The following is a 15791-nucleotide window of genomic DNA, read 5'->3' as shown; positions in this document are numbered from 1 at the left end:
GATAACACTGTGCTCTGAGCGCTGCCTCTAAGGGGAGTGTATACTTGTAGGCGAGCAATAATCATCAAGTAATAAATACATAGTATTACATGCACATGCCTGTGCCGGCAGGCGCCGTATGCCCAGGTGTGCATTAAATTCACAATCAGAATGTCGGCTACTTGAGGAACAATTATCGAAGTATCTGCGACCAGCGTTGTGTCTGAAGGCAGATGCCAATATCTGCGATGCCGCCGGTGGGCCTCCAAATCCATTACCAAGCGGTGGCAGCAGATATCCACACAGTATCTGTGTACGGGATTATTTGTGCAAAGTCATAGCGCGTAACTCTGAATAAGGCCCATTGTCGACATTCTGTAAGTGTTGACATAATAAAATGTAATGCAACTTTGCCATATCTTGCTTCCCTGACCCACTTTGTGTAGTGGCTGGACCCCTTTTTGGGCCCCCGGGACCACTAGTGGATTGGGGGTCTTAGTGGCTGCAAACCCAAACTGGACCCAATCAAGCCACCTTGCGTTAGTTTCGCCCAAATCGGTCCAACAGTTGATAGTGACCCACCTGGGCACTGATAGATCCAGACACCGGGCTCCCAGGCTGGCAGCTCAGTGCATAGTTCTGCCTCCCTGAGGGGTTCTTCCTGAAGAGATCCAAGGGCACAGTCGCCCAGGCCAGGGGTAGACCTTCAGAGACAAGAAAGATGCCATTATTTCCCTGTGCACAAGGACGGCCGGACAGCTGCACCGAGTACGTAACAGAATGTACATCCCACAGCTGAGCACCAGCTGACGCGTTTCACTGAGGAGAGCACGCAGCAGGAAGCAACATGGCTACGTCCCTGTCAGTGGCATGTATGGTGTAAATTACCTCACACACAAACACATACTGTACACATATGAATACACACACACACACACACACTGTACACATGTGAATAAACACACACACACAGAAACAAACATAAGGGTTACTTTCAGTCAGAAAACAACCTACTAGCAGGTATTTGTTTGGTGGGAAGAATACAGAACACGCAGGAGAAATCTATGCAAACACTAAACAGGGATTCAACTTGTGATCACAGCATTGGGTGGTAGTTAAGCTAACCACTGTGCAACTATGTTTACAAAGATGATATGTCGACAGTTGACAGCATGTCGACATACAGCAAAGTAACTTGTATATTGAACTGGCCCTTGAACGCTGTACAGATGAGCAGAATGCGTCTCACTCATCACTTATAAGGAGGATGAGGCTTAGGAAGGGGCTCATAACCTGTGTGCGTGTCGCTACCCAGAATCTCGAGACTGTCTTGCGTCTGGATCGCGCAGGTACCCATCAGTGACAGAAAGTGACAAGCGCGGTCTGCGGAGTGACGGCAGGAGCCGGTTAGGTGCGTGGGATTATCAGCACATACATATTGCATGCTACAGTTAATCTCCCCATTGTTATGAAATGATTCTATAGTTGTATTGATATAAATGACAGACGCTGACAGCTGCCGTCACAGCACATACTAATAATACCGTATCGGGAACAAGATGGGGAATAAACGCAGGGAGAGTAAAACGCCCAATATTCAAAATAAAAAAAGGAACGGTGCTTCTGTGGAGCCCCATACCGAAACGGAGGTGGAGAATCTTACACTCAAAGGGGTACATTTACTAAAGCTTCTAAAAAAAATGAAAAGAGGGGATGTTGCCTGTAGCAACCAGTCAGATTCTATCATTTTCTAGGATGCCATATGATTGGTTGCTATGGGAAACATCACTTCTTTTCATTATTAGAAACTTTAGTAAAATTTACGCCGAGTGAAATTTGACGAGTAAATGGACCACTTCCAGCCCCCCTCCCCCCTTCCTCACGTTCCACCAGTGGCCTGCCTGCCTTCCAATCTGAGCAAACACCAGATTACTTTATTGCCCCTCTCCCGTCTCTGCCCAGGACGGATCTGTCTTATTATTACAAATTCAACTCTGATGTAATTCCGTGATAGCAGGTGAAAGTCCAGTACAATGCATCTAAAAATAGCGCAGTGCTCCCAAGGTATACATCCGCCGGGAGCATCGATATAGTACCACAAGGATAATATTATCACACTTACTCCCCGCAGGTTTCTCGGCTTCCGAAATCTGGAGCAATAACTCTCTGGATTTTGCATTCAATTCACTAGGAAGAAATAAAGAAATCCGCATTAGACAAAAACAGTTTCCTAATCCGACTGCGTGTTAAGGACTGGCGCCGCTGGTTAAGGACTGGCGCCGCTGGTTAAGGACTGACGCCGAATTGTAAATCTGATCCGCAGGGCTGTTTAGATTTAGCGTTCTGGGATTTTTTTGGGCTACAAATGCAGGAAAAGCAATTCATGTGTTCGGATTACACTGCATCCTATGGGCCAGATGTATCAAGCTTCAAAAAGCGAAAAAACGGAGAGTGATACACCAAAAAGCTTCCAACTGTCATGTTACATGGTTGAAAAATGTCAGTTATGGGTTGATTTGCTGGTTATTTATCACTTTTTGAAGATTGATACATCTGGGCCTTAAAAATAAAAAAGAGGGGGTGTTGCCTATGACAACCAATGAGCAACACCACCTCTTTATTTTTAATAGCTGTAGTAAATTTACCCCTTAAGCCCTGTACACAGGACGATTTAAGCCAATATCGCAGGCTAAATGGTCGCTCAGCAACCATATCGCCTGTGTGTTTATTGTGTTGTTGGAGATTAAATCGATAGGAGCGCGCTCCCGCAGCCAGCACTTAATGGTCGTGATTTCTAGTCAAAATGAGGTAGAGACAGAATGAGAATATTCAATCCTGGATCATGACTGTTGGGTTGGGCTGGCCCCCGACAGCCCTGACCCCGTCCCGTTCTCAGCTGGCTCGACAAAGAATCGTCAGACTGGAGTCAACGTCCCGCCTACCGAATGCCGGAAAGGGAGCGTGGCTTCTAGATACAGCCATGGATCGCCGAGCTGCGGACAGGAGAGCTTGACAATCCATGGCCGCTCTCGGCAGAACGGGCACGACTGCTTCTAAAGTCGGGTCCGTTCGGTCGAGATCCCTGTTCAATGCGGTCGGGAAAGACAACATTGAACAGGGCCCCGCCACTATTTCCCTTGTCGGGAGTAGGGGGGGGGGGGGGGGGGGGGGGGAGATTGAGTACCCCTTAAGTGTTCTTTTAATGTTCTGTATTGGTCCTTACTCAATACCGGCACATTATGGGCCTGATTCACGGGCACACACATAGCATCCACATATGTGACTTTTCACAGTGTGCAGGGGCCAGAGCTGCAGGCAGGGGAATACCGACATCTGTGTGCCGGTAAGGCCCATCTCCACCGGCAGACTTGACATGACTCAATCAGAATTTTTTAATTAAAGATGATACACCAGGAGGAGATGTACCAAGGCTTGGAGAAAGACTAGTGGACAGAGATAAAAGTACAGACCAATAAGCTCCTAGCTGTCATTTTCAAACACAGCCTGTAGCATGACAGTTAGGAGCTGATTGGAGACCGACAATGAGCTACTCAAACTTTGACAAACACTCCCCCAGTATTAAGCTTCTAGAACTGAAGAGTGAATGTTCCCATAGCAACCAGATTCTTTAATTTTCTAAGATGCAATCTAGAAATGTTCATTAGCTCGAATCTAATTGGTTGCTAGGGGCAACATCCCCACTTTTCACCTTTAGAAAATGTACCCCTTTCTTTATAAAGATCTGGAGAACTCTGCATATCCAATAGCGAAACGTATTATATGATGGGTCATTAGCCATTGTGATCTATACCACGGGTCACGGCACTCCAGTGGCCTCCCCTGTACAGAATCAGCAGAGATCCTACAACGCTAGTTTGTGGTACAGTAGAACTTGATGCATCTCAGCTGTGCGTTACTGAGGCCATTACCGCCCCTTTACAGTCAGTTTATGGAGTACTGTAGGGTTCTGTTTGCTGGCAGTGACCAGACAATAACCCCCATTGTGTCACTGCACACAGATTATACACATCCACATGCCACGGCGTGCAGACCGGGGACAGGAAGTGACAGCGCGCAGAATGCATTCCCTCACACAGATTATACACATCCACATGCCACTGCGTGCAGACCGGGGACAGGAAGTGACAGCGCGCGGAATGCATTCCCTCACACAGATTATACACATCCACATGCCACTGCGTGCAGACCGGGGACAGGAAGTGACAGCGCACAGAATGCATTCCCTCACACAGATTATACACACCACATGCCACTGCGTGCAGACCGGGAACAGGAAGTGACAGCGCGCGGAATGCATTCCCTCACACAGATTATACACATCCACAGGCCACGGCGTACAGAGCGGGGACAGGAAGTGACAGCGCGCGGAATGCATTCCCTCACACAGATTATACACATCCACAGGCCCCAGCGTGCAGAGCGGGGACAGGAAGTGACAGCGCACTGAATGCATTCCCTCACACAGATTATACACATCTACAGGCCATGGCGTGCAGACTGGGGACAGGAAGTGACAGCGCGCGGAATGCATTCCCTCACACAGATTATACACATCCACAGGCCATGGCGTGCAGACCGGGGACAGGAAGTGACAGCGCGCGGAATGCATTCCCTCACACAGATTATACACATCCACAGGCCACGGCGTGCAGAGCGGGGACAGGAAGTGACAGCGCGCTGAACGCATTCCCTCACACAGATTATACACATCCACAGGCCACGGCGTGCAGATCGGGGACAGGAAGTGACAGCGCGCGAAATGCATTCCCTCACACAGATTATACACATCCACAGGCCACGGCGTGCAGACCGGGGACAGGAAGTGACAGCGCGCTGAATGCATTCCCTCACACAGATTATACACATCTACAGGCCATGGCGTGCAGACCGGGGACAGGAAGTGACAGCGCGCTGAACGCATTCCCTCACACAGATGTATGGCACTGTAAATACATGAATGTAAGGATCGCTGGGGACTCCCCTCCAGGCATTATAAAGAGATATTTCAGCTGTTATAATGAAAGTGTGGAAATCCCCTGTGTTATGCACCACAACAGAAGGAACACAGGAGCTATTGTTTCTGGGAAAACACTACCTAAAAAGTCATGAGTAACCCTTTCGTAAGCGTGTACATGTGGCTGCCATCTCAGCACACCTACATCCTTACTGCTTCTATTAACCCCTACACTGCCAGGGGCCATGAATAAATAACACGTAACAATTTCTTATGACACACATGCATTTTCATTAGGTGCTTTAGGGGTTGTTTACTAAGCCTTGGGGGTAATTAATCTTAGATTTCGACTGTCGGAAAGTTCCAACTGTCAGAATCCGAGCCCGTTATCGCCCAGCTCGACATGCGCAATTCAATGTTCCGCCTACCGAGTATCAAAAAAGGGGGCGTGTCTGCGGAAAGACTGCAGTGGATTGCCGTGGATCCACGGCCATTTCTGACAAAACAGATCCGACTTGTTTTACAGTCGGATTGGTTTTTGTCAAACTCCGCCTTGAATGCTGTCAGAAACGGTGCCCTGGATTTAATACCCCCCTTAGAGAGAGAGAAAGTAGACGGAGATATAGTACCAGCCAATGAGAACCTAACTGCCATACCACAGACTGCATTTTAAAAATTGACAGTTGACGTGTTGCCATGAGCAACAGCTATACTGTATAATCGCTGCAAGAGTGATACCGTAGGCCACAGATCCAGAAAATCTGGTTCACGCAGCACAGTCTGGAAGTTCCATTACATAGGAGATAGCGATCTATAGGAAAGCTCTGCTGCGTTCCTTCCTTCTGCATCTAAATAGCAACCAGATGTCCAGATTCCTATTTATGACCGCCATGTGCCTCTGAGCAGAATTGCTGAGCACGATGTTGGTGCCTTTAACGTGGGGCGCGCTGCAACGTTAAACCGATACAGATGGCAGTGAAGCGGTTAAAGAAACATTGCATTAAAAAACAGGTCCTCTTCTATGATGCAGGGTCACAAGTGGCATCCAAAAATATGCACCGGTCATATTCAGGGTTGTCGTACAGGAGACACCATTCAAACACTTCTCCAATCTCCGAGTTTGAACGTCGAAGCCTGTTAGCAGGGAGGCGCCAGCAAAGATGGTACAGAATGGGCGGGGGGTCACCTAACGTTTAACACTGGGCATAGCAGCTTGCAAATGATGGTACAGAGCAGTGATGGGCAATAAGCGGCCCTCCGTCCGTAGATGAAGTACACATCCCAGCATGCCTTGCCTTAGTTTTACTATTTGGCCATGCTGAAACGGATGCGAAGCGAGTGAGCGTAATGTCATTTTGAGGAGCCCCTATCCTCTATATGCAGCACTGGTGGAGGGCGATTACTTGATGTCTGTGCAGGAAGATGAAATGTGTTTCTGGAAATCCTGACGCCACATTTAGCATTTTTCAAATTCCTGCAGCTTCATCACTATCTCCCAGTCAGGGGACGGTTCTACATTCTGGGATAAGAGCAGCAGGCTGAACCCATTAAAGAGAGATTTAAATCCAACACAAATATACAATATGGCGCCCTTGAATGATCAGAAAAACCAACACGTTCCGGGCGGTCTTTACAGGTGCTGCAGCTTCTTCACTACCTATTTGTAACAGCCCACACACGTTGCATGGATTACCCATACTGCTTTGCAGTTGCGTGACAGAATAGTGCAGGGTATGCGGCACAGGAGTGGATTTTCTGCAGACCCTGCCCAGATGCACCGTGGGTAATATGAAGCATTTGCTTAACTGCGACTGAGGCAACTTCATCTGAACCGCACGAAGTGAGGATAATAAGTAACTAAGGGGTTGTCAAAATGGACGGACCAATGCTGTGAATCCATGGTACTTACAAGATGAACTCTTCCTCCCAGCAGGGGCTCAGGCTGTGTTTTATGGCTGTAGTAGTGCATCGCTGTACAGGGTCGTTAAGCTGTGCCAAGCACACTGACAAACCTGTGGGAAGATAAGAGATAAATGGGCATGTATATCAACAAGCTTTAGCTATTTAAAACTCACTACATATAATAAATGGTGGTCCAACTAATCAGCTCCTGTCAAGTGTTTGGGAAAAAATACAGTTGGGAGCTGATTGGCTGGAGCACCATCATGTGTTCTAGGCAGTGAGTATGAAATAGCTAAAACTACTTGAGAAATGGGCTTCATATGATTCTATTAAACACATCATTGTGTGTCAGCTCACAAGAAGCGGATTCAGGTCCGTAGAGCATGTGGCCATAAATACAGTATAAACAATGATTTACATGACAGATTTATTGGCCCGTCTGCTTTACAGTCAACACTTAAAAGCATCAGCATTTTATTCAGCTCATGCATGCTGCAAATCCGAAATGATGAGCGTGGCCACCAGTCCCGATCAACAACCAGGTGGGATCTACTGTCAAGGCAGCATGGTGGCGTAGTGGTGAACATTGTGTGTTTAGCCCAAATGGTCTGCCCATGGAAAGAATGAAAAGTCCGCACTTTACCTGAGGGGTCCGCGATTCCCGCCAGCGTCGCTTTAATATTGCGGACTTGAAGCTTCAGCTCATGAGCTCGAGGTGGTTTCGGAGGGCAGATTACTGAAGACTGGCCCCCGGGTATATTCTGGAAATGTACAGAGAGTAATTTATAGATTACATTTTAGCGCACAGTCTATAAAAAGACAACTATGGGGCTTATTCAATGACATTTGAGCTGTGACAGTGCTGACTGCTCGCTGTCACAGCTCGCAGGGTCAGTATTCAACTGACCCCCTGCACACGCCGGTTCCCCCTCGCTAGGTTTTTGTAGCGAGGTGGAAATGGCGTATGCGGCCACTAAAACAGCGAGGCTCGCGGCTAAATGCAGCGGGCTCCCTGCATTAGCCGCAAGCCTCGCTGTTTGGGGGAATCTTCGCCGACCTCTGACAATGAGGATTCCTCCAGAACGTAGAATAGGGTGAGCGGCTGGTGCGGGGGTTAAACTGCGAGGGCCCCTATTTTTCAAAGACTCTAGGTTTTGTCATTATTATTACCGCTTATAGGACAATACAGAAGGTCATTGGGGACAGGTAATAAGAGAAGCAATTTTCAATGCAGCCCATAAAACCAATTCCCAAATTATCATGGTAGGATGCTACCAAGAGCCCGACACCCAGATCCACAGTGAATGGACTATCACCAGAACAAGACTAAATAGGTCTTCCACCGAGGTTGTATCTGAATGAAGACCAAGAATGCACAATGCCATGTTTGGTGACCACACAGTGGTACCACCACAAGACCCTACATCAGTGATTTTCAACCTTTTTACCTTGCGGCACACTAAATAAGATTTTAAAATTGCCAAGGCACACCATGAGATCCCCACAGGGCAAAACACATTGGCCCCCACAGGAAAAAACCAAACCTATTGCCCCCATATAAAAAACATTCACACTGGTCCCCACAGGTAACACAAATAAAATACATTAGCCCTTTAAATGAAGAGGAGACCAGTACAGTATATAACAGCTGAACTGGTGGTGGCTGTAAACTAGTTTGGGCATCTCTAGATCTGGAGGCACACTTGAGAATAGCTCAAGGCACACTAGTGTACCATGGCACAGTGGTTGAAAAACACTGCCCTAGTCCAACACATATTGATCACATCACAAATCAATTGACCCAACAAATAAATACCAGGTAGTTCTTCATATCTGAAGGCTTGCTGCTCAGTTCTACAGTGGGTCGGACACAACCCATGAGGTTTTTCAGGATGTCCTCCAGAGTCTCCATGATTGCACTTTGTCCGGGAGTCTGCCAAAAAAGAAAGAGAACTATGTGAGAGGACACAGTAATACGGACACAAATTCACATGTATGCGGACCTGCACTACTACACTAAGAATGTGCATCTCACTTATTTACTAAGATTCCAGCAGCTAGTTATAGCTTGCGATAGATAGAGGCGGCTTTTTCCTGGACTGATAACAGGAAGTGGTGGACTGATAACAGGAAGTGGTGGACTGTAACATGATGGGTCCACCTGGGAGTGTAGTGAGGCCCAAGCTTTAGATAAGGTGTCCAGGCACCGGAGAGAAACTTGGCCAACCATTGGAGAGACCATACAGAGAACAGGGCCACTTTATAAAGGAGGGGCCAGCGGTAGGTCAGGACCACCCACTTTGACGGCAGAGAAACACACCAAGCACCCAAGTTCATCAATGACCAGGCTTTTTAAAGTTACTGACCTCTAGAGGAGGGGGTGGGGCCCTCCATCATTGGGGCCTTTGGGAATTTTATCGTATGCCTGTGGGATAGTCCAACATTGAGTCCACAAATACATTTTGGCAACAACCAACTACCATTGATTAACACGTCAAATGAATATTTTTAGGTTATTTTACCATTCGCACAAGAAACTCTTGTTTCTGGGTTTGCGGGGAGGGGGTGGAGCTAAAATGACACAATCTAGTCATTTGCCCCACCCTTTCCGCTGCTCTTACGAATGCTGGGGAGTAACATACAATCCTGCCCACTGTACTAGTAAGCGAGCAGGATGAGGGAGAGCGGTTTACTTGGCTGGGGCTGCAGGGAACTACCCAAAAATTCAGGAGCCTCCCACAGCTTCTGGAGGGAGGGTAGGCAAGTATACCATAACACAGTCCGTAGGTGTAAATGTCAATTTATTAATTACACCTACACTTACAGCTGTTGTAGAACTACACATCCCAGCATACCCTGCTACAGTTTTGCTATTTGTTCATTCCTAAACTGTTGCAAGGCATGATGGAATGTGTAGCTCAACAACAGCTGGGAGCCAAGGTTCCCCACCGCTGAGCTAAGTGGTCTGGGACATGTGACAGTTAGTAATGACTGCACCTGTGCACCAGCTAGGAGGTCGGGAAAACATGACCTGTTGGTAAATCTCAAGGACTGGTTTGGCCAGTCCACCAATACAGCATCCCATACTTGGTGAAATTCTGGTTTAGCAAGTCTAAGACTTTTGGAATCTCCCCAATTTGGATATTTCTGGCACATTTATTCCTAACGGGCAACAGAATTGGCTTCACTTGTGGATGGCTTCAATTATATAGGCCTCGTGTGAGTAAGACCTGTCTGCCTTATTATTATTATGGTGTGGCCTGCACCCCCATCCAGTTTGCCGGTTCCATCTGACCTCATCAGACACCTGAGGAAGGAAAGTCTCGGTGTCACTGGCTACTAGTACTGATAGATTGCGTATTTACTATCATCACTTATTCACAAGCTCCACAAAAATGTACGGTGTCAAAGTGTGGGGCAGTGGAGCATACACACAGCACATAGAGGACCAACAGACAAAGGACTAAACATAACAGAAGCATTATACTATGCCTAAGAGGTCATTGGCAATGATCAGTGCAGGAAGAACATGCAGGAAGTGATAGGCGATGAGGGAGAAGAAGACTGGAAAAGAACATGTCCTACAGTGCAGAGAGATAAAGTACCACACAATCAGCCCCTACCTGCCATGTTACAGGCTGTATTTGAAAAGTGACAGTTGGGAGCCAATTGGTGGTTAGTTTATCTTTCTCCAAACTTTGCTAAACCTCCACCTAAATGGTGTGGTTTTATTCTGGTTCCACTGCAAACTTTCCTAAACATCGTGTCCTCCCCCGGAAGGGTGGGCAAGCTTCCCGCATTTAGCGTGGCCCCAGCATCAGCGGTATACGGTCGTATTGTCGACAGCACTTAGGTCGACAGTCATTAAGTCGACACCGTTGGGTCGACAGGTGGCAAGGATAACAGGGTTCAGGGTCGACACATGCGTTTTTTCACTGGGTTTTTTTGAGCCGACATGTACCGACAGGCGGTATTTCATGCCCTACCATCCACTAGGGTGTGGTGCGAGAATAAAAGTGTGCCGAGTGCAGCAAGGCACCATGCCCGAAGCATGGCGAGCTATGTGAGGGGCTTCGGTTCACTTCCAACTGTGTCCATGTCGGCATTCGGGTAAAAAAACAGTGAAAAAACTGTCGACCCAATGCATGTGTCGACCTAAACCCATGTAGAACTTGTCCCATGTCGACCTAGACACCTGTCGACCTTTACACCTGTCGACCTAAAGGTGCCCATACACTAGTAAGATTTATCTGCAGATCTGTCTGGTTGGAACAAAAACATGGTTATGGATGAGTGACAGTTTTCCAGCATTTCCAAGCAAATGGTCAACTGTATTTTGCTCTCATCCATTACCAGGTTTTTGTTCCAACCAGACAGATCTACAGATAAATCTGCATGTGTATGGCCACCTTAAGTGTGGTCGATAAAACGATCCCCACCCGCATCAGCTCCCACACCCCCCCCCTCTGCCAGTCAAATACCGGCATTCGCAGCTCTTTGTGGAGGGGCTAAAATTACCCAAAACGCATCACCCACTCCCCAAAGAGATGCAAATCACGGCATTTAAAGAAGGGGTGGGGCTTCATGACAGCAAGCCCGCCCCAACCCCCTGGAAAAGCTGCAGAAAGTCTCCTCTAGAGAACTTTAAGGTAGGCAAGTATGTTCCCCAGATAGCAGCCAACATAGAGAAAACAGAAGATGAAGCAGCACAACTTACTCACTGACCTCCAGCTTAGTCTTTGACTGAATCTGAAGATCGAGATCGGAAAAGTTGCCCATGGACCACGTCACTTCGATCTGGTTTCTGAACCCCTCCTTCACGCGGAGTTCCAGCTGGAAGAGTGCAGAGGCGTTATACAGAGATCAGAAGCCACATACGGGGATCATGGACGGTGTAGTGGTTAGCATTAACAACTCACAGCACTTAGGTCATAGGATCGATTCCCACCATGGCCCTTACTGTGTGGAGTTGGTATGTTCTCCCCGTGCTTGGGTGGGCTTCCTCCGGGTACTACGGTTCCCTCCCACAACCCAAAAATATACTGGTAGGTCAACTGGCTCCCAACAAAATGTACCCTAGAATAAATGTGTGCCCTATATAAAAGAACTGGTAATAATAATCCAGGAAAATTATGGCGTATCGCAGAATCAACTACAATCACCCATCTCACTGAACCACACACCAACCAATCAGCTTCTACCTATCATTTTATAGCATGTACTTGATGAATGAACATAGATGCTGATTGGTTGCTCTGGGCAACTTTTACACTCCTTAGAAGGCCTGATACATTTCTTACCATGAGGGGAAACGTATGAAATCTTGGACAGTTACCAAGTACCAACCAATCTGCTCCTATCATTATTGCTCTCCAAGTATCGATACATCTCCCCCCTAAAACTGGTACCTGTAGGCCGATATTCTAAAGGACCTTTGCCCACAATTAGTGCAATTGGAGACAGTGATCATACAAACTCAGTAGTTACAGACAGTCAGAGGTAGGAGGGCCCTGCTCAAAAGCTTTCGATCTATAGGGTAATAGGCACTGATACACAAGGATGTACCAGCAGGAACAAAACAGCAGCCCGCTGGTTTCCCTGAAGACTTACGTTTAGGTGTAGCGGTGTGACGCGGACACTGTACATTTGGCAGCCTGAGTTCGCAGGAAGAGTGCGGGTGACGCGTACAGCAAACTGTATAGATTCTCCTGTCACACTGCATAGTACAACCTGAAAACAAGCCACAGCTACATTAGTGTACTAGGTATATGCACTAAACACTGCAACAACAATATAGAAACATAGACTGTGTACTATCTTGCCCGCTATTTCTGCCGGGGGGGGGGGGGGGGGGGGAATAGCAGCAGTCGCCTATTCAATGCTACCGTTAACGACAGCATTGAAGGCAGATTCCGACAAAACAGATACGACTTTAAAACAAGTCGGATCTGTTTTGTCGGAAATGGTCGGATTCGCGGCTATTTTTCGAAAATCCACGGCCGATTTACGGACCTTGCGACACTCGACAGTTAGTACATTGAATACCAAATGTCGAGTTCTTGTCGGAATGGAAAATGATGTTCCGACAGTCGGAATCCGGGATTGAATATCCGCCTTAGCTTCTACCACCTCTGAAGGGAGGCTATTCCACTTGTCCACTACCCTTTCTGTGAAGTAATTTTGCCTCAGATTTTCCCAGATCTCCCCTCCCCACAGTCTCAGTGTATGTCCACGTGTTCTAAGGCGGCCTATATGTAGGCGCAATATTAATGACTGAGCGGCCTGACAGATCGCTCACCACAATTGCCCAGTGTGCAGAAGAATTTGAAGAACGAAGGAAAGTATTTGTGTCTATTTGCTAACAGAGAGTGTATCATACAAGCAGCAATAAATACAAAACTGTATCAAATGCATTAGACGGACATACAATTTTACACCACAACCTGCAAACAGAGACAACTGTCCCATTACCACCAGCTCCCAGATTGTGTCAGGCCTGAAGACAAGTGTAATGTATTACAGGCCTTGCCACTAACTCAGACACCTATTCTGTGTCACTGGCCGTTACGGGCAAATGAGCCTCATTCCGTTGCCATGGTAATGTTCTAAAATCATTCCGTGCACAGATCGCAATGTGCTGGCTGCTCTAAAAGACGCCGGCGTCCATCTGTATGTGCCATCTGAAAAGGCCCTCTGTGGTATTCACACCATTACCAACAAAAACTGTTTTACGATCATTTAATCTGCCTTGATTCATTCAAAAGACAGAGCAGATGTGGTAAGCGCTCTCCTGGGGAATCCTGCAGCCGCCGGTGGTGACGGTCGCAGCTAATGAAACTCATAGAGGTCACGCAAATTCCTTCTCAGGACATGTAGAAAGAGCACAACGCTGCACCCAGAATATAATGCTACATTATTACATTATAGGGTCCTTGTTCATGTTATATACACATATTATAATAAATATACACATATATATATGTCTAGTGCCTGCTTGTTACCGAAACACTGTAATCTGTTGGCAGCAAGTGAAACCACGTCTCGTCCTTTCCCTCACTCACATTAGCTACCTTCCTAGCTTTCGAATGTCAACAACAATATTTCTTTTAATCGGAGAATCCAAAACAAAATATTCCGCCCACTGGCACCTCACATCCTCAATTAACTCCCAGTGATATGGCAGTCATTAGGCTGCACCCACTCTGTGGAATTCCTTACATTGCACAAGACTTTCCTCCAGTCTTCAGTTTCCCCAAGATCACACTTGTGCGCACCAGACTTTCCTCTAGTCTTCAGTTATCCCGAGATCACACTTGTGCGCACCAGACTTTCCTCTAGTCTTCAGTTTCCCCGAGATCACACCTGTGCGCACCAGACTTTCCTCTAGTCTTCAGTTATCCCGAGATCACACTTGTGAGCACAAGACTTTCCTCTAGTCTTCAGTTTCCCCGAGATCACACCTGTGCGCACAAGACTTTCCTCTAGTCTTCAGTTTCCCAGAGATCACACCTGTGCACAAGACTTTCCTCTAGTCTTCAGTTTCCCCGAGATCACACCTGTGCGCACAAGACTTTCCTCTAGTCTTCAGTTTCCCCAAGATCACACCTGTGCTCACAAGACTTTCCTCTAGTCTTCAGTTATCCCGAGATCACACTTGTGAGCACAAGAGTTTCCTCTAGTCTTTAGTTTCCCCAAGATCACACTTGTGCGCACAAGACTTTCCTCCAGTCTTCAGTTTCCCCGAGATCACACCTGTGCGCACAAGACTTTCCCCTAGACTTCAGTTTCCCCAAGATCACACCCGTGCGCACAAGACTTTCCTCTAGTCTTCAGTTTCCCCGAGATCACACCCGTGCGCACAAGACTTTCCTCTAGTCTTCAGTTTCCCCGAGATCACACCTGTGCGCACAAGACTTTCCTCTAGTCTTCAGTTTCCCCGAGATCACACCTGTGCGCACAAGACTTTCCTCTAGTCTTCAGTTATCCCGGGATCACACTTGTGCGCACCAGACTTTCCTCTAGTCTTCAGTTATCCCGAGATCACACTTGTGAGCACAAGACTTTCCTCTAGTCTTCAGTTTCCCCGAGATCACACCTGTGCGCACAAGACTTTCCTCTAGTCTTCAGTTTCCCCGAGATCACACCTGTGCGCACAAGACTTTCCTCTAGTCTTCAGTTTCCCCAAGATCACACCTGTGCTCACAAGACTTTCCTCTAGTCTTCAGTTATCCCGAGATCACACTTGTGAGCACAAGAGTTTCCTCTAGTCTTTAGTTTCCCCAAGATCACACTTGTGCGCACAAGACTTTCCTCCAGTCTTCAGTTTCCCCGAGATCACACCTGTGCGCACAAGACTTTCCCCTAGACTTCAGTTTCCCCAAGATCACACCCGTGCGCACAAGACTTTCCTCTAGTCTTCAGTTTCCCCGAGATCACACCTGTGCACAAGACTTTCCTCTAGTCTTCACTTTCCATGAGATCACACCTGTGCGCACAAGACTTTCCCCTAGACTTCAGTTATCCTGAGATCACACCTGTGCGCACAAGACTTTCCTCTAGTCTTCACTTTCCCTGAGATCACACCTGTGCACAAGAGTTTCCTCTAGTCTTTAGTTTCCCCGAGATCACACCTGTGCGCACAAGACTTTCCTCTAGTCTTCAGTTTCCCCGAGATCACACCTGTGCGCACAAGACTTTCCTCTAGTCTTCAGTTTCCCCGAGATCACACCTGTGCTCACAAGACTTTCCTCTAGTCTTCAGTTTCCCCGAGATCACACCCGTGCGCACAAGACTTTCCTCTAGTCTTCAGTTTCCCCGAGATCACACTTGTGCGCACAAGACTTTCCTCCAGTCTTCAGTTTCCCAGAGATCACACCTGTGCTCACAAGACTTTCCCCTAGACTTCAGTTTCCCCAAGATCACACCCGTGCGCACA

The 15791-nt window shown here is 47.4% G+C and overlaps 1 protein-coding gene across 1 annotated transcript in view; it reads right to left on the bottom strand.

Moving 5' to 3' along the window:
* C2CD2 (C2 calcium dependent domain containing 2) overlaps positions 1-15791 on the bottom strand; it is a 77611-nt gene that overhangs the window by 33940 nt on the left and 27880 nt on the right. The window contains exons 4-10 of the mRNA XM_083171650.1: positions 12467-12586; positions 11582-11689; positions 8673-8789; positions 7500-7617; positions 6864-6966; positions 2102-2166; positions 562-683 (exon numbers count right to left, since the gene is read on the bottom strand). Of these exons, the coding sequence (XP_083027776.1) occupies positions 562-683; positions 2102-2166; positions 6864-6966; positions 7500-7617; positions 8673-8789; positions 11582-11689; positions 12467-12586 (753 nt within the window). The remainder of the gene's footprint in view (positions 1-561; positions 684-2101; positions 2167-6863; positions 6967-7499; positions 7618-8672; positions 8790-11581; positions 11690-12466; positions 12587-15791) is intronic.

Source organism: Crinia signifera, chromosome 2 (genome assembly GCF_055691185.1).
Source record: "Crinia signifera chromosome 2, ASM5569118v1, whole genome shotgun sequence".
Taxonomy (NCBI): domain Eukaryota; kingdom Metazoa; phylum Chordata; class Amphibia; order Anura; family Myobatrachidae; genus Crinia; species Crinia signifera.
The sequence above is the reverse complement of the archived record's forward strand: the minus strand, read 5'-3'. Positions and strand labels throughout refer to the sequence as shown.